The 26,152-nt window shown below is 32.1% G+C and overlaps 1 protein-coding gene across 2 annotated transcripts; it reads right to left on the bottom strand.

Annotated features, from left to right (window-relative positions):
* Positions 1-15,362: 15,362 nt before the first annotated feature.
* Positions 15,363-23,119, bottom strand: LOC114320561 (uncharacterized). 2 transcript variants are annotated; one of them, XM_028267635.2, is made up of 6 exons: positions 22,376-23,119; positions 20,875-20,975; positions 17,696-17,793; positions 16,824-17,029; positions 16,210-16,260; positions 15,363-15,743 (listed from the first exon to the last, which is right to left on the bottom strand). In XM_028267635.2, exons 1-5 carry the CDS (start codon positions 22,869-22,871, stop codon positions 16,214-16,216), a joined length of 948 nt encoding a protein of 315 aa, XP_028123436.2. In that variant the 5' UTR covers positions 22,872-23,119; the 3' UTR covers positions 15,363-15,743; positions 16,210-16,213. The 2 variants fall into 2 exon arrangements, with proteins under 2 accessions (XP_028123436.2, XP_082765945.1); XM_082909819.1 differs by lacking the exon at positions 15,363-15,743 and having other exon boundaries at positions 16,209-16,260; positions 22,376-22,966.
* Between the last annotated feature and the right edge of the window lie 3,033 nt (positions 23,120-26,152).

The raw sequence follows: 26,152 nt of genomic DNA, 5'->3' as shown, positions 1-26,152 counted from the left end.
CAAATTCCTCTCATATTTTTAATCAAAATAATCAATAAAAAATAAGAAATTTTTTTATGTAAAACTCAAGGCGACCCCCACAATATTACCAACCTCAATCTCTCAGTCAATACCCGTGAGCCCCCTTCAAAGCCGCCTATTAAACAAGACTTTCATTGAGGTTGTATCTTATTAATAAATGACTAAATATATAAACAAATTAATAATAAAAATAATAATAAATTATACTGACATCCTCTTAAGTTTAAGAAAATATAATTAACTTTACAGTTTTAATATAATTATACTAATAACTCTTTTAAAAGGTTAAAATAATCAAAATAAATACAGGTAGTGTGAAAATGTAAAAATAAACAAAGTAGAATATACATTTTATTATAAAAAAGATAATATGAATTTTTAATAAAAAGTGGACCAAGTGTTATCTGAATTCAAACCATAAAAAACCCATAAATATGCAAATTTGTAGATTTTTTTTTTTTGAAAATTAAAAAAAAAAAACAATGTAATGTACCCAAAATAAAAAGAGGACATGAGTACATTTCAATGTAAGATGTAGTGTCTGTGTAGATAGATAGTATATACATGTAAAGGTGGATCATCTATTTCCAGTGCCCAACTACATCTCACTCATCTTACTTAGTGGTGAAAGTGTAGAGAGAGAAAATGGGGAATGGGCTGTCTCCTCTGCTTTGCTATGTTGATTTATTGGGTTCATTTATGTGAAAAATAAAGTTGATGGCATTGGATTCTTTGTAGCAAAATTGTGATTTTTTCTTCAAAATTTGTATGTTTTAAAATTTTTACTTAATTTAATAATTATGAATATTTTAAAAAAAATAACGATTGAAAATTCTTGGCTTTCAGGCCTCATTTGGAGAATTAAAAAAGTCCAAAAGTCACTATAAATTATCATATTACTCTCTTTATTTTTTTGTACATTTTTGCATTAAAAAAAATTAAAAAATTAATTAAAATAATCAATTCTCAAACGAGAATCTTCATTTTGATTACTCATCACACAACTCGTAACCTAAATAATGACCAGTCCGGTTTTTTTCACCCAAAAAAACACTATTTTTTTAGTTGGTTGAAACAATAAGATCTCATTATTTTTATCTAATCATAACCAAATTTAAAATTAGTTTGGTAAAAAAACTAAAAAATATTTCTTACTTTCATATAGTTTTCTCCATTATGGCAGAAATAATTTTTAAAAATTCTGAACAAAATTTGTTTGGTTTGATTTTCAACATCGATTTTTGATTTTATGTTTTTCATAATTTTTGTTTGGGTAAATTGCACTAACTTCTCTTGAGATTTGCAAACAAAAAAAAAAAAAGTTTTACAATTTTGACATAAGTACGTTAAATTTCTTTAAAATTTTAATTCATGTAATATATGGATCAATTTTCAATGATAATTTGTTAGTTATATGAATTAAAAATGATATTGTCATATCTTTTACACTCAAATATATACTTTTTCTTGTTTATTCTTGTGTTTTCATACTATTTGCATTAGTTTTGATTTCTTTAACTTTACTAAAAAATAGGTCAGTGTAATTATACAAAAATTGTGAAGCTGCTAGTATTTTCTTTAAATTTCAGGAGAGGTTAGTGTAATTTACTCCTTTTGTTTTTATTGAATTATATTAGTAAAAAAATATTTTTTTAAGTGTATCTAATTTAGAAGAACAATAGTATATATGAAAAGAAATCATTAAAAAAAAAACTGCAAACAGAAAATATGGAAATGTGTTGGTTTTTTTTTTAATACTAAAAATCATTATTAAAAAAAATGAAAATCAGAAGTCATAAAACAAATTTTAAAAACATTGGTGTTTATTTTTATCAAATTAATTTCAATTTTTCCAAAAAAAGAATAGGGTAAAATTTACCTAGAAATCCCATCCTAGAAAAGTATGTACAAAAAAATTCTGCAAATTTTCTTGTAGATTATTAAGTCCTATTGAATTTGAAAATGTACACTGTAAGATCTTTTCACTATATTTTCTCGAGAGAACAAATGGAGATATGTTACTATTCTTCTTAAAATGTGACAATGAGATATTTATACACTATTATTCTATTAAAAGTTTATCAAATGTGTCATTTTTAAAATGTGACAATAAGATATCATTCTAATGTGTGTACTAATATTTTATTTAATTTTGTTAAATGTTTTATTTTTTTTACAACGTGACAATGAAACATTTGTATACAATTATCTTATTAATTTTTTTGTCAAATGTATTATACTTAAAATGTGGCAATGTGATATCATTTTAATATGTACATTGTTATCTTATTACATTTCCAAATGTAGGTATGCTTTATTTCAAAAATTTTAATGTAATATAAGACTTATAGATTTATAAGATTATTTATAAGACTAAATATTCTATAAATCATAAATATAAAATTTATTGGTAAATGCCTAAAAAAAATTAAAATCTTCAAACAAAACAATAAAATTACAGTTGGAGATGAGAAATGAGACAGAGAGGGTGTTGGTGAGTCGCCAATCACGCCCTAAGATTCGAAAGCCACCGAAAGTCCCCCACACCAAAGTTGAGAGAGCCAAAAATGTCATATCAATGTTGGACCAAACCCCAAAATCTTGCATTCTCTGGCAATTTTTGGGGTTTTTTTGAAAAGTGAGTTATAATCTATTTTTTAAATTATAATTCATTTTTTTTTTTATAAAAAGTTGATTATAATCAGTTTTTAATCAAAAAATTGATTATAATCATCTTCCTAAAATAACTTTGTTTAATAATGTTATAGATTTAGATATAAAAATTTAAAATTTTTTTAAAATTTTATATTAATAGTTCCCATTTATTTCATATGTAAATTTTAAATTTTATTAATTTAATTTTCACTACACAATATCTATTTCTAAATAAATTCTAAATCTCAAATTTTAAAACCCTAGCTTTAATTTTCACTACACAATATCTATTTCTCCATTTGAACCTTTTTTTAGGTAAAACATACCGATTCCCTTCAAATTTTTTTTTTAAAATTATAAAATACAATAAATTTTATAATTTTGATAGTATAATATTACACTGAATTTCTTTAAGGTTATAATTCATATAACATTAAATTTTATTTTCATTAATAATTTGTTAGTTATATAGAGGAAAAAATGATAATGTCATATTTTTTTAATACTAAAATGTATATATACATTTTTATTTATTATTGTGATTGAACGTTATTTGTATTAATCTGAGTCAATTTAATTTTATTAGAAGCGATGGCAGTATAATTATATCAAAATTATAGAACTACATGTATTTTCTCTATATCTCAAAGGACCTCCACTACGATTTTTTTAAAACAAAAGCAACAAACCTTGTAGTTTTGGCATAATTACACCAGTTTCTCTTTTCAAAGACTAAAGGGACTGAAATTAATGTAATTAGGTGTCGTTTGGCAATTGAGTTGGGTTGACTTTTTGACTAAATTAGTTACAAAAAGAAATAAGCTAAAAAGTCAGTAAGACAAAGATTGTTTTGGAAAGATGGTTAAAAGTTGACTTTTTGACTATTTTGAAACAAAGTGTAAAAAATATGAGGGATGGTGACTCAAAATGGGTTAAAAGTTTGGAAGTGACTATTAACCCACTTCCTAAAAGAGTTCAAAATGTCGCATCCAAACCATAATCATTTCTCTTTTTTCTCACAAAAATCAAAAAAACTAAAAAAGTTAACCCAAATAAACTTTTTAACCTGACTAAAATAATTGAAAAGTCAAAAAGTCAACTCAACTTTTCAAACGAACCCCTAGTGTAAAGAAGCAAAGATAAATAGGGCAAAATATATATTTGATGGTAAAAAATATGATATTATTAATTTCCTATTCATATGGCTATTAATTTTTTTATAAAAATAGAACTAACTGTTGTGTCAATATAATTTTGCCTAATTTATGAGTCTTACTATGTTATGGATTTTTTTTTTTATTTTTTTATTTTTTAAGATAGGTCTCTATAATTTACGCTTCTTGTTTTTTTGGGCGAGGGAGGGAGGGAGGGGGATTTTAATGGGTCTCAACCGAGAATTAAATTTTAGAAGTAACATAATTGTCTAATCTAAAATGAAAATTTTGAAATTATTTAACATGAAATTCACTACATAAATTTTTAGTCATTTGTCAGGAATTAATCAATGAATTATGAAAATTTAAAAACTTAGGGGCTAATTCTTTTGGGTGAAATATTAAATCAAAACTGAAAATGCATAAATGATACAAAAGTTCTACTTTAAGGGGAAAAAATGTGTTTTATTTGTTTGAAAATTTTCTTAATAATTACTTTTATGGTTAATTGAAGATTTCATGCATTGAAATTAATTATTTTTATTTGTCAAATATTTATACTCTTAGACCCAAGAATCATGAGTACGACCAACCACTAATTTTCACAAAAAAAAAAAATCGACAGTTTAAAAAATTCATCACAAAAAATTAATAATTTTTAAGTTTCAGTGACAATTTGAAAAATTCGTCACAAAAAAGTCACTAATTATAAGTTTTAGTGACAATTTATAAAAATCTTGACAAAAAAATCAGTAATTGTCAATTTTTAGCGACATGTGCAAAAAAAATTGACACAAAAAATTATTTTTAGCGGCAATTTATTAGGATTTATTTTCAATATGACTTGATGGAAATTAAATCCAACTATTAGAACTTATTGATAATTTATCCACAAAAAAAAAGTTTCTACCATTAGAGTCATGTCGGAATTGGGGATGCTATTGCGCAACTATTGGGCAACGAAATGGCTTATTTCGGGATCCATTTTGATAATTTGAACGGTTCATATTTTAGAATACGTCAAGTAGAACATGCCTGTAAAAAATCAAGTTAATCGAATATCGTTTACCCATTCATCCACTCACATTTGTATTTATTTTAATACTTTAAATCATAATTATTTTTTATTTTTTTAATATTTATTTTAATACTTTAAATCATAATTATTTTTTATTTTTTTTAGGTACAAATGTGAGTGGATGAATGCGTAAACGATATCCGATTAATTTAATTTTTTATAAATATATTCTATTTTATGTATTTTAAAATATGAACGGTTCGAATTATCAAAATGAGACCCGACAGTTTTCGTTGCGTGGCTAGCGCAACTGCTTCCCCAATTCCAGTCATGTCACGTTTATTTATATTTCAATCCATTTAATATTTATATTAGTGAATGATGACTAACTTAAAAGGACAAATTGAAAAAATAATAATAATAAAGAAATAAGTCATCACATTTAACAACAAATGTTCTACTCATATTTAAGTGTTGATTATGCATAATCTATAAGTCATGCATAACTACAACAAATTCATTTTTTTGGGTTTAATATGTTTCTTTCTCCAATCTTTAGTCTTTCCAATCAAATTTTTAATTAAAAAACAAAAAAGAGAATAAGAGAGAAACAAAGAGAAACATAAAAATAGACAAGCGTGTTTGATGGCAAAGAGAAGGGTTTGTTAATCAGCGATGAGAGGTTCAAAAATGTTAGATCCTAAAAGTTATATCAAAATTTTTAATAAATATCTCATATGAATGTGAGACTTATATAGAACTTATAAATATAAATTTCACATTTATAAGAGATATTTAATAAAAATTTTAATAAATTTTTTATAACCTCTAATATTATTCATAAGGTGGTGTTTTGGTGGGGGCAAAATAGATGGTGTTTATTATGGGATAATCGACAAGAGCATTTATTGAAGGCTGGAAATTGAAGGTTGCAAATTGGCCAATCGAATGGAGAGACGAGAAATAGGGTTGGATATTATTTAACAACGCAACTCTTTCCTTTCTCTTCCTTTGACTTTAGTATTACATTTTTGAGTTTGACAAATTTTTGCGACGTTTTACAAGAAAAAACAAAAGATAATAATATGATGAAGTTGACAAACGCCCATGTTTGTCATACAATCTACACATAGATAAAATTCGACACCATTATATTGTTAGAAGTTGTCAACATCAATGTAAAATTAATTATTTTCAAGTGAAGCCACATATGATCTAATTTGTAGTATTAAACTTCACATTAATATGAATAATAGGTTATAATTTTAGAAACTTTAAGTCTTGTAATTTGTATAATGGGTGGGGTCTATAATTTTGGAACGGCAATGTCATAGCATATGTTGGTACACTAATTAGTATATCAATTAGTGCATGTAATACCACTCCATTAATATTGGTGAGGTTGGGTCTTGATTTTCATAAGAATTTTCCACAATTTTATTTACAGTGTTAAGGACTATTAATTTTCACTCTATTCCATTTCGCCCTCGTGTCTTACGAGTTGGGAGTTTATTAATACCAACTTCGTTCCACCCTTGCGCCTTATAAGGTGGGGGTTTATTAATTTCCATTCCATTTTGTGTGGTTCCAAGTGTTTTTTTCAAAATTTATTCACCTTGATGGGCTTTATATGCCAATTTTCAAGCTTTTCCAAAAGAGAAGTGCGGTAGACCCCCAGTGGGGGTCGCGCCCCCACTGGCTGAAAACCAAAAAAAAAAAAAAAAAAAAAACAATTTATTTTTTTACCCAATCATGGAGCTACACCTCATTGGGGGTCGACCCCCAGTGGGGGTCTGAAGCATTTTGGTTTCCAAAATTCAACACCATTTTATTGTTAGAAGTTGTCAACATCAATGTAAAATTAATTATTTTCGAGTGAAGGAGACATGTGATCTAGTTAGTAGCATTGAGCTTCATATTAATATTGGTGAAGCTGAGTCTTGATTTTCATAAGAATCTTTCAAAAATTTATTTATAGTGCTAAGAACACAAGGATTTTACAGAATGGGACACAAAAAGATTATGTATATGCCCTGATTTTTATGAAATCATAAAAAGTTTCTGCAGAATGGGACGTAGAACTATTTCAATTGTGTTATAAGTGAAGAAAAATGATTGGGAGCTCTAATAAAGGAACTCTAATGGGAGTGGACCCTGTTGTAATGTGATGTTTTGGTCTTAGTTTTATTTATTTTTATTTTTTTTATTCCTTGCCACATCATTAAAGTTCAATCAAAATTCTAAAATTAGAGGAATGTATCATAACTCATGAGTGAAATGTTTGGAAAAGGGTCTATTCATCAAAAAAGTGAATGAGCTTAGTCTAATGCCCAATAACATCTAAAAGACAAGTGTGTTCTCAACCAAATTTGCACAATCTTGATTCCCTCTAAAGGAGAATAAGCCTTAAATGGGTAGTCAATTATTGTTGGGCAAATGTTTTGCAAGATATTGTTTCTCTATTGGTTTCATTTGGCATGGGGTAGTATAGTGACTCTCTAGTAAGGTAACTCTTTCTCAAGTAAGGTACATCTATATGTATGAATTATTAATGGTAACTTTTCATAATAATAATAAACTTTGCATGTTGAGTTTCTTTGTACCGCAAGTCCCAAAAACAAAAACAAAAACTAAATAAATAAATAAACCCGTAGTCTTGGTGAATAGCATTTTGTCAATTAAGGTCCCAATGAAGGAAGGAATGAAGGAAATGATAGAATGGCTTGGCCTGGCTAGACCCTCGTAAGATGGTTTTTCTAGCACTAACAAGGTTAAACAAGTTAAATTTCACTTTTCACTACACAATCCATTTCACATTTCACATATTTGAAAGCTTGTTAACTTGTGCAACACATCATCTCAAAGTAAAGTTAATAAGCATCGTTCCTCTATGTAAAAATACATAACTCAAGCTATTTTTTGTTCAAATTATTTGACAAGATTAAATCAATTGAAGCGATTATATCAATTTTTAGGTTGGGATGTCTATTTTTTATTTTTCATTTTATAACTGAGTGTCTAGGCCAACTTACGCACACTTCAACTAATTAGTTTTCAAAAAACTTAATTCAAAAAACTCAAACCAAAAACACTGATTAGTTTTTTTTTTTTTGAATACATTTTGTGCTCTTAGTACACTTTCCCATCTATCCTTTGACTACGCCATTTTTCATCCCGAGTCTCCCTTTGCCAATCGAAACCCATACTATATAGAGTCTGTATGTGTTCTCTGTTGCCCAATGCCAAAATCATCAAAGAATATTTATCTTCTCCCAATTCTCTCTCTCTATATATTTATGGGTTGATACACCTACATACACATATATGTATGACTATATATGTCAAGGCATTAGTATGAAGTAATATTTTGTTTCTTTGGTTTCCCATTAAAGAAAATTGGGTCAATATGTTGAGCTCAGGCACGAATTACTTCAATTTCAGGGTTGTGTATTAGTGATTCTCTGTCTTTGTTTAAAAAGTCGTGAGATTGTATAGTTGTGTTATTGTCAGATCTTCAGGATGGAAGGTTCATTGCCAAAACTATCTCTGAGGTCCTTTCCTATTTGCATAGCTATTTGTTTTGCTTATTGAATATTTTAGTGTCTTGATTAATGATGTTGATAGACTAGGAACTTGAGGTTATGTTTCTTTTTGCTTGAATTATCGGGTTGTGATTTTGCATGTCTATAATTGAGAATCATCATCCCCCCAAAATTGTGAAATTGGGACGAAATTGTGAAATTTCCCTCCAAATTTCTCAATTTTTGTATTTGCTTAGTATATGAAAAATTGATAAATTTCAACAAAAAGTTGTGAAATTTCATTCCAAAAAGAATTTAAACTTCTCAATTTTGTGAACGTAGAAATGAGACATGTAGAAATGGGTCCACTTCTTGTAAGCATTGGAATTATTCTCAAATATCCTTATGAAAATCAAGATTAACAGAAGTCCATAATATGCTCGCCATTAAAGTTCATGTAAACACACATTTTTTTATGTGTGACTGGGCATTGATACTTGCATGAGAGGTTTCAAGAATGTTGTCGGAAAATTCAAAAATTTTCGAAGATCTTTGAGGAAAATTCGAATTCTCTAGAAATGATGAGAGGCTTAGATTTTTCAACGATCGCAACTAGAAACACAATAGCAAAGAGATGATGGAGATAAGAGATTAAGTGAAAAATAAGGCAAAGTAGTTAGAGAGAGAGCAATGGCAAGGCTCTCCCATGGATTTTCCACTTTCACTCTTAAGGTGGATAATGGAGAAGGGAAATTAGTTTTTTCCCAAAAAGTTGTCTCTCCAAAATCCATCCCTTGTGAAGTTATAAATTAGTGCTATTTATAAGCACCTCATGATGTAGGATAAAGCCCATGTGCAAGGCACATGAGAAATATTCCCTTTAACTACCTTGTCCGAGGAGGTGACCTCTTCGAAAATGAGAAAAACCCCGAAGAGGAGATTAACCTCTCGGCAAACCCTTCTCCTTAGCCACACCTAACCAATGATTCTCAATCATCCCAAGGGGTCATGGGTAGTCCCAGAGGATGCCCTGCCGCAGAAGGGTCAATGGTAGTTTAATCCCTGCCGCAAATATTACCAAGTCTCAAGGACCCCCTAGATTGTGCCACCTCGACCTAGGTATAGGCTAGTTTAATCGAAGAGTGAATTTATCTCCACTCATCGTCCTCGAGATCGGGTAGGGATGGCAACGGCCTGGGGTGGGGCCGAGGATCACACTCTCCGTCCTCGATTCCAGATTATGGAAAAAAAAAAAAACAACAGCAACAAAAATAATTTGGTCAAGATCATCGAAGCCGATGATTTCACCTTCAAGATCAACAGAAACAAACATGAATTTCATCAAAATAGGCTCAAATCATACCCACATTCAAGAACAATTTCTATAATCATCTATCAGATCTCAAATGTAAGGAAGACCCACCAAAGATTAAGAGCAAGAGAGATGAGAAGAAAGAGAGAGAGAGAGAGAGAGAGAGAGAGAGAGAGAGAGAGAGAGAGAGAGTTCCATACCTTTGTTAGAGGCATCAAATTAGTGTTGGAGGAGGTGGAGGTCCAAGTAAGAAGCAGAGATGGGCTAAGAGAGTTCCATACATGTGTCGAAAAGCTTATTCAAGCCACCATGGCCCTCACAGCCGTCGTCCTCCTCATAGAGAGGAGAGAGAGAAGAGGAGAGAGAGGGAAAGAGAGAGAAAAAAAAACCATTATTGAAGATGGTGAAGGCGGCGGTAGTCACAGATGATAGAGGAGAGAGAGAGAGAGAGAGAGATATTTGAGTCTTCAGATTTGTGAAGTGAAGTGAGTGTGAATATATATATATATATATAGAGGGGGATGTTGGGGATGATTCGGGCCGGAGATCAGGGCTGGGGAATCTATCCCTGGTCCAGGCCCGAAAATCATCGGGGATCTATTTTTTTATACCAGCCCCGGCCTTATAGGGGATAATTTTCAAGGAAAACCCAACTTATCGGACGTAACAGTCCGGGTCCCCGTCGAGCCAGGTTCAAATTGTTATCCCTAAGATCGGGTTCTTTGTTCGGACTCCGTTACGCCCATAGTTCTGGTGCGTAGATCCCGGAAAGCTCCGAACTCGCAAGTGTTATAGGATTCATTAATGGAGTAGCTTCTAGATTGCGTCCGAATCCGTTCGAAGCCAAGCGCTTTGGATATCTAGGTTCTTAGATCCGAACCCTTTTGAGTTTGAGCTCAAATAGGTCTCTAGGTTCGTGGTTCTGAACCCTTTCAAGACTAAGCAAATATCTCGGAGAATAGATCTCCTCCGAGGGTTTCATCTCTTTTGAAATCAACAGTTAACCTCATCGAACACTTGTATGATCTGGACCTCCTTGAATGGGCTTGTTGGGCTTTCTTTAGAGACATATGCTTGAAATGTATCCTCCTTGGCCGAATTTGTTGACTTTCTTATGGGTCTATTCAATAAAATTCACTTGGCCCATTTGACAATAATTTTTCCAAGCTCACCAATTTTCGAACTTTTCGATTGGGCCTCAATTGGGCCCAATTAATTAGTGGGCTTAACCTAACCCCTCCTAATTGAAGTAGCAATATCCAGTCACATGTAAAAATATTATTCATTGATACTTAATTTTTCCTAATTGAATACCCCTAAAATATAAAACAAAAAATAAAAACTAACACAAGAGATGATTGTGCCTCAAATCCATTTTATGCGTATTCATTTATTGAAAATTTTATGTGTTACTATTATTTTTGTGATAATAGATCTGTAAACCTACCGTTTACTATAATGGATGATAGGAGGAGAAAAAAAAAACTCCATGAATAAGGGTTAATTTAGTAAAATTATGTAGATTTAACATCTTGTTGTGAATATGATTTTTGGTCAAAAAAATCATCTATAATTATTTATTCATTAAATAAATAATTATTTATTTATTTTGTAATAAAAAAAGCCATCTGTAATTATTTATGGATAAATTATACTGACACCCCCTGAGATTTATATTTATTACAGTTCCCCAATTACATTTGGAAAATTACACTGATCTCCCATGTCAGTGTAATTATTTGACGGTATTAACTTTTAAGTTAAAATGACATATTTACTCTTAACCTTTACATATACTTTAAAGAGAAAATTACATTGACACCCCCGAGGTTTCAATTTAATACAGATCCTCCCTAACGTTTAAAAAAAAAAACTAATTTAATAAAAATAAATATGAAGAAATATATTTAATTTGTAAAAAATTATTTCTAACCACTCGAAAGATAAAAATTATATAAAAATGATAATTATTTTTTATTTCTTAACCAAATTAATTTTTAATTTTTTTAAAAAAAATTAAAAATCAAATCATACATAACCTAAGAATCTTTTAATAAGTTATTTCTTACGTTGGCAACTTATTTAATTATTTGTTAATTTCATAACATTTTTACGATCTGAGGCCTGTTTGGTAACCATTTCATTTTCAGTTTTCAATTTATATTTACAAAAATTTTAAAAACTGTCATAAAAACTTGTTTGATAATTTTTTTGTTGTTTATAAATGGTTGTCTCAGTTTGTAAATTTGAGAAAAAAACGTAAATTCAAAAAATCAGTTTACGTTGGTTTTTAAACAAAAATTTAAAAATTTGACTAACAAAATTTTTTTTCAAATAATTTTTTTCTAATGATTTTTTTTTTAAACTAATACTAACAAAATGGGCAATTGGTAATGCTACTTTAAACCTTGGGGAGGGTTTTAAAATGTGAAGGGTGTCAATGTAATTTACCTAGTGAGGGCAAAATTAGTATTTAAAAAAGTTAAATTGTTGATATCAGCAAAATCTATTAATTGATTTAACAGTCAACTAACTGAGAGAGAAATCTGTAATGAAATTTTAAACCTTAAGAAAGAGAATGTAATTTTCAAAAGGTGAGAAAGGAACTGTAATAAATACAAACCTTGGGGATGTCAATGTAATTTATCCATTATTTATTTATTTAATCAGTGATGTGAGTACCACATATTCTCTACTTCTATTTCTAGGTTTTTTTTTTTTTTTTTAGGTCCTCTATTTCTAATTGAAAAAACGAAATAATTGAAACAAATGTCACATTCTGGTGAGGTGGTATACTGTTGTCATCATAAAAATGTCGAAAGGTCATACTCTATGTATGAAATGTCAAATTCGATCATTTTTTCTTCTTATTCATTAAATAGTACATTTATGTACGTGAAATTATTCAATCATGTGGTGCTCACATCACACTCCAAACTCCTATTACTGGGTTTAATAATTTTGCAAGGGTTCACTTACATTGAGAAAAACAAAAACAAAAACAAAATGTACTATTTTATCAAATTAATTTTTCAACCAAAAATTATTATATATTTGCATTCATAGGACAATGCCCAATGGTATAGTCGTGTGGAACTCATCTTAGGAACTCTCAGAGTCATTTTTGGCTTTTGGAACTATTTGGGCATTACAATAGCAACACCGGATAATTTTTTCATATTTGCCTCTTTTTTTCATTTTTTTAAAATAATTCTCATGCATAATATTCTAATACTGTATTTTGAAAAATTTGAGAAGAAATTTCAAAATAGAGAGAAAAAAAGTAAGTGAAATGTGAATAAATATATTTCTATTTCACCTAATTTCACACATTTTTTTTTTTTAAATTCTTTCCAAAATTCTCTAACTACGTAATTTTAATTGTAATTGTAATTGTATAAGTCCTGTATTTAAGGCCAAGTTCTACACAATCATGTGATTCCAGAGAGTGAAATCGTTGAATATAACTCTATGAACACCAAACAACTTTCAGCAATTGTGATAAACCATTTTCTTCTTTTGTTTTATTATGGTTTCAATAATTTGACATGATACTTGCTAGTGGATAGCAAATCCATGCTTGTATCTAATCTAATAATTGATAAATGATTTATTTGGAATTATGCATCATCATCATCATGGGTTTGGCTAGAGTGACAAATGGGAATTAATCGGACACCCAAAAACGCAAGGGGACAAAGGACAACCTTATTTGACAATTTTGCTCTCATATTACAATGGTGTCGTGTAGCGTTCTTGAAAAAAAAATAATAATAAAATAAAAAACCGTGTAATAATAATATATGAAGCACATTCAGAGTTCAGACAAAATTGGAGTGTCGCTGTGTATATAAAAGTACAGGATCAAATTATTTTTTAGAGGCTTGCAAGTTGGATCCGAATTAAGAGTCATTTATTTATTTTTTATTTGGTTTTCTTGCGGGTACGGGTTAATCCTGCAATCCGCCCACAACTCGCAATCATATCATATTCCAAACCGTATCCACTTACATTATATTTGCGAAACTGTCCATTTGCATGCTAGTCGGGTTCAAATTAGGCAGATTAGGTTAAACAGTTCAGATAACTCTATACCCACCCCTAGTCAGAATGACCTTCGGGGTCTTATTTATGTACTATTGTTATTTTATTAATTTAATATTTCATATGTTCTTAAAAATAAATAAATAAATAAGTAAAAGAGTGATTTATGGTTACATATCTATAAGCAAGTTATATTATTTGTAATAAAAGTCATAACTAAAAAAAATTGAATCATAATAAAACACAAGTTATAATTAAATATTTTTTAAATAATTAAAATAATATTATAATTAATATTATAACTAGATGTGTGTATCATAAAATTTCTTTTAAAAATTTATTGATACATATATATATATATATTTATATTTATTTTAGGATATACACGGAACAAATCCCAATCCCATCGAAATCAACACCACCACTCCTATGTGAGATCAAACTCTGGATCTGGTGTCCTGTCTGGCAATTAGATGTATATCCCCTTAACCAGTAAGCCTAAAAATACAGAATTGAATCAATCATATGAAACAATATATATTAAGGGGTGGATTTGATTTCATTCATGTCTAACCCACCATGAACTCTATTGTTTGATTAAAAATTTATAGACTAAATTTAGAGCCTCACCAGACTATGAATCTATATATTAGACTATTGTGTCTTAGGAGATTTGGAATAAAAATAATGAAATTAAATTGTAAAATGACACATTTGCCCTCAAAATATTTGATACAATGGGATAATTACTTTCAGACATTTAATCTCATGAGAAAACACACATGAGATGCACATTATTTTCAACTAAATAATTCACAAACTATATATGTAAGGGTTAATAATCCGATATATTACAATCCCACCTTATCTAATCCGTCCAAACAAAATAACCTAAATAGTGAGACCAATTATAAAAGAGAATATTCAACTCATTTTATGTGATTGATTTTGTCACTAGAGTCATTGTCACCTAAATAATTGGATTCAAATCCAACGTCTTGTAAAAACAATAACTTGAGGGGTTGCCTGATTGAGGTATATAAGAGGGGCTATAGGGGGTAGAATTCGATATACAATTCGGTGTAGTCTACAATTTTTTGTATCTCATTGTCCCATGTTTGGTTGCTCCAGATATAAGAGGTTCAGATATTGCTGAACCAAAATAGGGAGATATCCAATACTAACCCCTTATGATATTATTTATCCCCTACCACCAGATATAGGTTCATTCTTCAAAAACAATAAAAAATGATTTTCTTTTATCTCATATTATATCTTGCCCTAACCAAATATATTAAAAGTAATCTCATAAATCCATCCCATATTTTAAATATTACATACTCTCCTCACCCCCTTATATCCAGTCCAGACAACTGGGCGAGACTAAGCTCGATTCTAAGCTCGACTAGTAAAAAATCAATCCAAGCATGAGCCAATGTAGAGCTCAACTGGACTCAGCTCATTTGCATCCCTATCCTTAGTCGAAGGATCATCATACCCCTATGCTTCAGCAGAGCTAAGGACACATCTCTCCAGTTTTGAGTATGTTAATACAAAAGTAAATTTGTATAGGAAAAACAGGAAGGAGACAAAATACCAACTACATAAGCGTACGATCTTTAGCAAAACACAAAAACTAAAACCAGAATTACTTATTGTCGATATTGATTTTCTTTTTTTTCTTTTTACTAAAAAGAAACACATTGAAATGCAAAAACAGAAAATGTGTTGAAACTAAGCCTGATGGTCATTGACATCTTTACATTGCCCTATAAGGAGAAGGAAAGGGGAACAAAGAGAGCAAAAGAATTACAAAAAAGACAATGGAATGAAACAAATAAGGAATAGAAGTAAAAGTAACTAACAAGTTTGGAGATTAGCTTGATCATTATTGGTCACCCAAATCAATTATTTTCTTCATAGATTGCAGTACTTTATCCTCCTCTGTGAAATCTGATTGACATTGATCTATTGAGTGCAACAACTGGTGAGACCAGCTGTTTTCTCCTTTCATCTTCCTGCAGATTCATGCAAAATACGAGTACGATGTCAACAACAATTGTAAACATAGAGTACATCAATAGTAGATGATAGCATCACAACCAACTGCAGGTGCCACGTACGCCTGTCCATAGATCACATCCCGATTATATTCAAATATATACAATCTCGTTAGGGTTGAAACAATGTCCCTGTTGAAAGTAACGAGCATATGCTTGTAGCTATGTTTGGCAAGAATGAATTGCACGTTATCTCATTCTTACACGATTAGATTTGGATTATTTTCATATTTGATCTAATAGTAATTGGATCTACAGCGTTCGGATACATAATAGACTCTGGACGGCTAATTTCCTATATTTTAGTAAAACAAACAAATTAAAATCAAGTCCCATGACTGGATTGTGCTGTCTCATAGGATTAATGAGAAAAGTTAGATACAAACAAGCATGAATAAATAAAAGGAAACTGCCAAGGGCATACCAAGTTAGATCTTGTCGAAATCTTCATCAAAACCCCCACCATCTCCATCATCTGAAAGACCAAATAGACTATCAATATACTGAACTTACGAGCAAGTAAAAATCCTTGGAAAATTGTAATTTGCAGCATGTCTAGTCACTCAAAATATATATCAATAATAACACAAATAAATTAATAGTAAACAAAAATCCCAACTGCATACATAAACAAATGGGGTGTATACCAGAACATGCGCAATCAGTAAAAAGGGTGACCTATAAATCAGGAAAACCACCAGAGAGGACAGTCATTATAAAGGTTGGAACTTGAAACCCAATAATTAATAATGTACAATTTTATAGTTGATTGTTGCATTACTTTGATTAGGACCATTAGAAGTACAGAAACTGGTTAGATGCATGCTAAAATTGTTTACACATGCAATGCAACCACTATGGTGGCTCAGTTAAAGCACAGAGAGTTCATACATCAAACCCATCGAATATGCAAATATGTAATATAAGGGAAAATGTAGTAGTATAAAATATTTCCCTCCTTTTGTGGGCAAAAGACGTAGCTTCTTTGTCGAAAATAAGCCACACAAGCCAACAAGTCAAGAAATGACAATGCTATACCTGGGCCATCATCACTGTCACCAAGGTCTCCAAGAAGGAATACATCCAAGTCCTGCTCAGAAGTTGGTGAGGTTTTACTTTTCTGGTTTATACCCCCCGTTTCTGTTTCAGAGGTTGTTCCACTTGTTGAAGCTTCCTTCTTTTTATCATCTTTCGCTTGTTCAGCAGCTTTTAGCCTAGCCTCTTCCATGTACCGCCTTTCATACCTAAAACCATCAGGTCAAAAAAATTACAATTAAAAGTACTGAACCATTAAACCATTACACCTACAAACACATGCACCCACACACAGATCAAAAGATGAAGAGATCAATGGTTATTTCAATCATTCAATTCCCAAGATTGGTGATATTCATAAGTTTTAAAACACACACTAGACTCAACATGCAAAAGCTTTGTGGCAATTCTCAAACCCACACTCACAACTATACAGAAAGGGGCGGATAGAATATCAATCTCCATGTCCCAATTTGAAGATTGAGAGCAGGAGTGAGCATAGTGTAAGCTGTGTGTTGGTAATTTTGAACATAAATGATAGTAAACCATCTAGACAGTTTTACACCGGTGTATCTCAATAACAGACAAAGCCAAAAAAAAAATGCTTTTGAAGAACAGGACAAATAAAATGCCATTGTCTATGGTCAAATATATCCATGTTGAAAATTGAAACTTAAAAAGGTGTAACATTCTCTAATTCCATACAAAATAGAAGCTCAATACTTCCTTAAATAATAAAATTTCACTGTGTATGGATCTAAATGCAGAAAAATATTCTACAGAAAAGTTAAAAGATTAATATAGGTTGTGAATACAATGAAAAAGCCCTCACTTAGTAACACAATAAAAGCAATCCTGCAGGAAAAGTTACTCACGGTGCCACATGACTATTAACCAGAATAAAATATATCCTCCAGAACTTCCTTTCTTTCATCACACGCGGGCATAACTCGTATCTTAATTTTGAAGTTTCCTGCAAAAGAATATTCATAAATATAGTTAGATTGCACAAATGCAGTACAAGCTTGATGCTCATACAGGCCAATTGATAATGCACAGAAGATTACAATTTATAACATATAAATTTAATCAACAACCAGCTTCTCTAAAAACTGAGGCCATTTGAGAGTTTTTTTTAATCATCAACACACCCTCTTTATTAAAGCCAAACACCCCTCCATGAGTGGGCAAACACATGTATGTATGCTATCTATTAGGTAACCATAAAATACATGCACAAGATGTGTGTTTTGATGCCATGTTAAAAACCAATTGCCCAAGTCCTTTAAAAGGGAGTTTCTATTTCCACGTGCCCAATTCATTCAACCCACATCTTTTCTCAGGGCGCACAACTAAAAATTTAAATATTTTATTTTTTGCTCAGTACACATTTATATAAAAAATAACGTTTACCTTCAACCTCAAAAAACCCTAGCCCTAATCACTGTCAGCCAGCCAATTGGCACCACCACTGGGCTCCTCCCCCAACCACCCCAACCCCTCCCCCACCATCAGCAATCAACCCAGCCCCTTCCCCACTGTCCATGACCACCCCAGCCCCTTCCCTGAACCTTCACAAATTCTATCCTCATTGGAAGTTCAAATTTTCAATCAAATAGTTTTTGCCATATGACCAATCTATCTTAGAACTTAAAAATATTTCAAAATCTAAAATCCAAATATGTAAACAATCGAGATGACATATACATGCTCTAACCTCTGTTGAAGCTAACTTCTTGAAATGAACCAAAACCCATAAGCAAAAAGGTTGGCAAAAGAAAATTAAAGCCTTAGATACCTTCCAAAACTAGTTTTATACGGTATACCTTGGGTCCAAGCGTCCAACCAACAAGATAATAATAGATTTTTTGGGGTAACACAAGGTCAAACGAAAATCAAATAGGGGGTTTAGTCGTTCAATTTTCCCAATTGCTTCCCCAAAAAAAAAAAACATCAATCATCACTGTTGGCTTTTTCTACCTATTCAGTCTTACCATTGGCTTCTTCTTTCAAGGCAAATTGTTTCGGATTCTACTGTTGAGAGATTTTAGAGTCAATTGATGGGTTCGAAGAGGCATTACTTATCTAAAGGAGGTAGCAAGACATTGATTAAGAGTATCGTACCAAGTTTACCTGCCAACTTTACGTCATTACTTACTATTCTAATTTCAGTGGCAATGAAATTGAAAAGGTTGCAACATGATTTGCTTTGGGGTGGGGTTAGGTTAGGAACGAGTTCAAGTATCATTTGGTTGATTGGGATAAGGTGTTTACTTTGTTGAGAAAGAGTAGTTTGCGGATTAGGAGAATCACCATTTCCAATCTAGAAATAGCTTTGGAGGTTCACTCAGTGGAAGGTTTCGAAAAAGGGTGATAAAGGTGAAATGGATGCTTGTTGTAAGGGGAGTGGCGTCGGGTTTTCCCAGGGTGTCTGTAGCGGGTGGAACACTTTCTACTGTCATATTTGGTTTCTTGTGGGAATGGTGAGCAGGTGCATTTTGCGAGTCAAGGAGGAAAAGTTAAAGTAACATTTTTCCTACCCTAGCTAATATTGCAAACAACACTAGAAGATTGTGGGGTGTCATGCTTTTTGGATATCATGCTTTGCAAAGAGTTGAATGATTGGGAAATGGGGTAGTTATTGGATCTCCTAGGAAAATTGTATGCTAGTCCTAACATTTGCACGTGAGAGGACACCATGCGATTGTAGTCATGAAGATTTGAGGTAAAATCCATTTTATTAAGTTTTGGTGAGGCAGAGAAGGGTATCTTTCCCATGAAAAGGGGTTTGAAAAACTAAGGCACCTTCAAAGACGACATTTTTTGCATGAACGACAAAGCATGACGAGATTTTTACAATTTGATTAGAAGGCGGCAAATTCATGTTAACTGGTGTTGTATATGTAAGCATTATGGGAAACTAGTCAGTCATCTACTCATCGATTGCGAGGTGGCAATAGAGTCTTGGCCTCGAATTTCCCTCATTCTCTAAGGTGGGTTAGGCAAGTAGAATATTCATTTTCCTAGTTCTCCAGTATAAGCTCAGAAAAATCAACAGCTGGGAGAAAAAAGTCTAAGGAAAATAACCTAATTGCCCTCATTCTTCGAACGGCACTTTAAGGGAGTCCCTCCTTATTCCCAAACCTTTCAGGTCTAGACATCGATACAAAAAAATCTCAATGGAGGTAGGTGAAATTTAACCTATATATAACTGTATCTTACATGAGTTCCAATCCATATTACAAGATCAGAATAATACTTGTGTGATCCTTTTGCTTTCATATGCTAATTTTTCATAACAAATTAAACAATTTTTACTCTGATTTCATAATATTTGACAAAATTTATTTATATAGATTTTCTAGTGTTCTTAAATCAAATACCTAAATCTGTTGGCAAATTTTTAGCATCAAACCATATATCTCAAAATTAAGGATTTCAAATATGCAAATTTTCAATATTAAATTTGAAATCCAAACTCTAGCTGCTAATGCATTCTAAAGAAATATAAAGAATTTCATTTTATTAGATTTTACTTCTTACTGGTCATTGTCTTTGATCTCATCTCAAAATCTTTAAAAAAGCTAAAAACTGATCGTGGTTATACAATTTATAGGTCAGAATATATAAACCAAAAAATGGGCGATCCACTATCTAAAATATGGAAGACAAACTCGAGGTATTACATATAGAACGAAATTATAGATAATAGTAATACAGGTTGTAGACAGAAATATTAACAGCGAAGCATGGTATTTTTTTAAATAAAATGTATTGGGATTTCAGAAACTTTTATTAGGTGCGTTATCCCATCAAAATGAGACCTATTTTTTGCATTACGAAACACTACATGGAAGAACCATAAGGAGAACTAAAGGGAGAAAAAATATGTTCAATGTTAATAAACCAAAGCCAATTAACGTTTCGTTCTTGAAAGCTTGATTCTCAAACAAATGGAAGATCAAACTATAAGTCAACATCTGATTCACCATGTTTTCATTATTTTTCCACCCTTCCTTTGAAAGGCTGGTTTTGGTAACAAAATGAGAGATACCTTGACTGTCGAAAGAACAAGTTTGGCATGTCTTTCTTGCCATGCCGTAAGATCTTGCCGAACATTTGACACTGTGGGAATATCAGACATTTCTGAATCATCTGCATACCAAAGACAAGCTCATTGCATATGAGGAAATAACATACAAAGGAAAACAGGACCAACAACATTTGCATATCAATTTTGTTGAAACCCAATGCATTGAACTTCAAAACCCAAGTTAACACTGAATGACCAGGTGCATGAACACATCTATACTTAACACTGAATGACTCTGTTTCCTTGTGGAAAACACTTGAAATGTTTCTCAAGCATGCCAAGACATGGTCATCACATGCATCTATGTAAGACAACTCTCAAATAAGAAAGTAATCTACACTTCAATACGAATTGAAGACACCACTTCAAAACAAGACAGAACAAAACAACAATATCCCACACATCCATACCTACTTTATGGTTGGCATGTTACCAACTTGAATCCTATTCCAGAAGTGATACAGCCACAACAATTAAAACAACAAAGAGCGCACCACAACAGCTTTCCAAGCTCATTAGGAAAATCACAATGATCATAATAGCACCCTTAGCTTCCATCCATCCCCCTAATCAAAAGTATCTATGATAGATTCAACATCAAAACTTCAAGCAATGTCTTTCTCAATACATCTGATCAAATAACTAGCTAAAAAATCATCTTTCATCCTTTCGTGCAGTTTAGCTTTGACAAGTTTTATAGTTGAAAATGAATATTCCAATGCAAAGTTGAAACAAACACGCGAAGTTAACACAAGACAAATCAATCTATTAATAAAAATAAAAATAAAAATGCTTGGTCAAACAAAGTCAATAGTCTCATTGCCAAAAGATGAACAAACAAAAATGGACGATAAACCAAATACAAATACAAGAATAAAAACAACCTAGAACAATATATCAATAACACACATATCAAACACATGAGGCATACCACAAGACAAACAAACAGCAATGTAAACCTTAATCTTTTATACCACAAATTTGAATAGGTTCCAACCAATGCCAGATCAATTATAGTTTCAAATACCCAATATTTTATTCAAAGAATATTTTTCGAATTTTATGAGGATTAAACTATTTCACTATTTTTCCTAAAAGCTTAAAATTAAAAATAATCTTTTATATATAAACTAGTTTGACATAAAATTTAGGCAATATTCAATAAAATTGGACTGGAAAACTATTCTTAAAATTGACATACAGTTAATTTGGAAGTGCAATCCTCTGTAATTTTGGGGGTACAGCAAATCCGTATGATTTTGGTACTATCTTACAAATTTCTAGTATAATATGGTCTCTCTCCAATCCAACTAGACTTTCCAACAGTACTAGAAGAATGATACTTTTTAAACTCAGCAATGTAGTTAGTTGTACTATTTTCCAGTATAGAAGTTTTAAAACCCTAATTTGTTGTATTTTCCCTCCTTTTCCTAGCAACCAAACAAGCTTCAGAATACTATACCTTCTAATGGAAAATCCCGAAATGTATTCATCGTAATGCTCTTCACAAACTCTCTCAACTCATCCGTGACCCCAAACTTCTCAAGATCGGCGGCCTCGTCCTCCGCCGCCGCCTCCGTAGCCGCCGTTGTCTCCAACGAAGCCTCAACGAGAGAAGATAGCGCGGCGGCTGGAGGAATCTGAGCCTTGATCTGGTCGGCTCGCTTGAGCGCCTCCACCTTGATCTGATCGGCTCGCTTCGACGCCTCGGATACGATTTCGGAGAGCTTCGACGAGCCGATCGTGAAATCCTGCGATCGCTTAGCGGCTTCAATGGTCAGTTCTTGAGATCGCTTCGCGGCTTCCTCGGCGAAGCTTCGAGCTCTCTGCCAGAAATCCATGGCTGGTGACGAGAAAAATGAAATTGATTTTTGGTTTTTGAATGTGACGACCACCACGATGATGATAATGATAACGGTGATGGATGGTGATGTGAACGATGCAGATTTGACGAACATGGAGGGGGGTTTTGTATGGGGTACGATAAGGTGGAGTGGGTTCTAGGGTTTGGAATGTGGAAGCGTAATCGTGAGACAACCACGTGGCATAGTTGACCTAATCTATTGAATGAAGGGGGTATGTGATTGGTTAAGTTTTCTCACAATTCCATGAGTCAATGGACAGTTAGCGTGGACCAAACTAAAAGAAGCAATGAATAGGGAAGAGGACTGTGATAAAGGAAAAATTATTTGGTGCTCTGCACGTCATGTAACGGTGTTTCTTATCGATTACAATATATCAGCTTCTTGTTATTTTCTATTTACATCTCGTTTGACAAGTGACTTCTTTAGTAAAAAAGTCAAAAAATTATTAAAAAAATTTAAAAAGCTATCAATTCATATCAAAATGTCAAAAATTCTCTTTTCTCTCTATTTTTTTTACATCTTTTGATTTGTATTTCTCAAAAAATTTTAAGAAAAATTCTCTATAAATAAGTTTTCAAAAGTAATCAAACCAAACAAATTTTTTTAAATTTTTTTTTCAAAACTTGTTTGGTTTACAAATTTTCCAAACAAATCTCTCTCTCATACACATCAAATCAATCACTTTTTCTAAAACTCTCTCTCAAAATAATTTTTTAAAACATTTTTTGAAAAAAAATCAAACCAAACAAATTTTCGTACTTTTTATCTCAAAACATGTTTCTCAAATACAAACCAAACAAGGCCACTAATTTTTTTTATCACATTTTAGCCAAAAAAACTAAAAAATTACTAAAAAAAAATTATTTTCAAATGAGGCCTTATTCAACACAGGATTATTGACCCCATCTTTTCCACCCAATTACAGCATCATGAATATCATGTGATCGTATTACAGGATTATCAAATAACTTCTCATAATGAAAATCGAATTAAATGGTGATTTTATTACAATATTAAAAGGTGTTATATGATAATGTTACATGTATTAATTAATATATATATTAGTCTATTAATTAGTGTTATATTATTATTATTATTAATTTTATCTATTATACAAATTATAAATACGTAAAATCTTTAAAATTATGTCATATCATCGATTAGTATACCAGTTAATACATTAATTGGTACATATAGTATTATTCAGTGCTATATTATCTAATAAATCAGAATAATGTTATATGTACCAATTAGTATACTAATTAGGCAGCATTTGGTAACGTTTACGTTTTTGGTTTATATTTACAAAAATTTTATAAACTACTTTTTGTTTATTTTTAGAAAAACATAAACTACAAAATTATTTCGTTTGAACAAAATGTTTGAAGTTTTTTTGTAAGAGGAGTTAATTTGAGCCCACTAAATTAATTAGGCTCAATAGTCCAAGGTTGGTGGGCCCAAATTTATCGCAAGTCCAAGATTGGTGGGCCTGGTTTTATTGCCATCAAACGGGCCGAATCGCTCTAAGTCTCGAAAGGGTTCGGATCCACGAACTTAAAGACTTACTTGGGCCCGGACTCGAAAGGGTATTGAGCAAGCCTAGAGATCCAAGACACTTGGGCTTTGAACAGTTTCAAACGCAATCTAGAAGTCGCTCCGTTAATAAGTCTCAGAACACTTGCCAGTTAAGAGCTTTCCGGAATCTACATACCAGAACCATGGGTGTAATGGAGTTCGAACAAAGGACCCGATCTCGAGGACGATAAGTGAAGATAAATTCACTCTTCGGTTAAACTAGCCTATACCCGGGTCGAGGTGGCACGACCCCAGAAGGTCCATGAGACTCGACAAATCTCTCTTAAAGCTCTCACCTCTCTCTCTACTCGGTGGAACTCAAGGAAAAGGCTGATCAAATGTTACTCCTAAGTGAAATCAAGTCTCAAGAAGGTCCAAGTAATGGGCCACTAGAGTGGCATTTGTGTAATTACAGTAACCATTGCAATTTAACTCATTTTAATCTAATTTAATCATACCTAATCAGTTTTTTTGATAATTACGCCATAAAATCACATAAATTATGTTGATCATTAAACACCAATCAATTTTGGATTCGGCCGCCGATAAGGCCTTCAACTTACAGTCTAAACGTATAAGCATGAACAGATAATCATACAGTCAAACAGATAGAATGCAATTTAACTAACATATACTCCGTCAATTCGGTTTCCAATTTCAGTCAGCCAGTTCCGTAGTTTATTCAGTTCAATTATCAGTCATACTTAGTCTCGGTTAACAGTAATTAGCAGTTAATCAGTCATTAATCGGTAAACAGTATGAGGGTTGTTACAGTCTCCCCTCCTTATAAAGAGTTTAGTCCTCTAAACTCGAGTTACCTTCAGTCTGGAAGAAAACAGGGTTCAGTGGGAACAGTTCAGGATATCTTTTAGCCATGTCGTCTTCCCTTTCCCAAGTGGCATACACACCACCATGGTTCTGCCAGTCAACTTTCACTAGCGGGATCTCTTTGTTTCTCAGTTTCTTGATCCGTCTGTTTACAATCTGTATAGGCCGTTCCTCGTAAGTGTAGTCATCACTCAACACTACCCGAGTAGGCTCAATTACATGGAAGGGATCCCGGAGATAATCTCTTAACATCGAAATGTGGAAAACATTATGTATGTGTTCCATTTCAGGAGGGAGCGTAACTTGATACGCCACCGGATTAATTTTCTCAATAATCTCATACGGTCCGACGTATCTTGGCGCTAATTTGCCTTTGACTCCAAAACGAGTCTGGCCCTTCATTGGTGTCACTTTCACAAAAACGTGATCACCCACTTCATACTCTCTGTCCCGTCTTCTGACATCCGCATAACTTTTCTGTCTACTCTGTGTAGTTTTCAGTCTTTGCTGTATCAGTTTCACTTTTTCAGTTGTTTCATACACAATCTCGGGCCCAAGCAAAGGCCCATCTCCAACTTCTGCCCAGCAAATCGGAGATCTACATTTTCTGCCATACAATGCCTCGAAAGGCGCCATACCAATACTCGAATGGTAGCTGTTGTTGTAGGCGAATTCAACTAATGGCAGATGACTTTCCCAATCTCCCTGAAAATCAAGGACACACATTCTCAGTAAATCCTCTAGAGTTTGGATGGTCCTTTCTGACTGTCCATCTGTCTGAGGATGATAGGCACTACTCAGCCTCAATTCAGTACCCAATGCAGTCTGTAGACTTTGCCAAAATCTCGATGTAAACTTCGAATCCCTGTCAGAAACAATAGACACAGGCACTCCATGCAGTCTCACAATTTCATCAATATAGATAATAGCCAATTTGTCCGCATTATAGATTGTCTTGACAGGTAAGAAGT

The sequence above is a fragment of the Camellia sinensis genome, chromosome 15 (assembly GCF_055761805.1).
Source record: "Camellia sinensis isolate YWXY chromosome 15, ASM5576180v1, whole genome shotgun sequence".
Classification (NCBI taxonomy): Eukaryota; Viridiplantae; Streptophyta; class Magnoliopsida; order Ericales; family Theaceae; genus Camellia; species Camellia sinensis.
The sequence above is the reverse complement of the archived record's forward strand: the minus strand, read 5'-3'. Positions and strand labels throughout refer to the sequence as shown.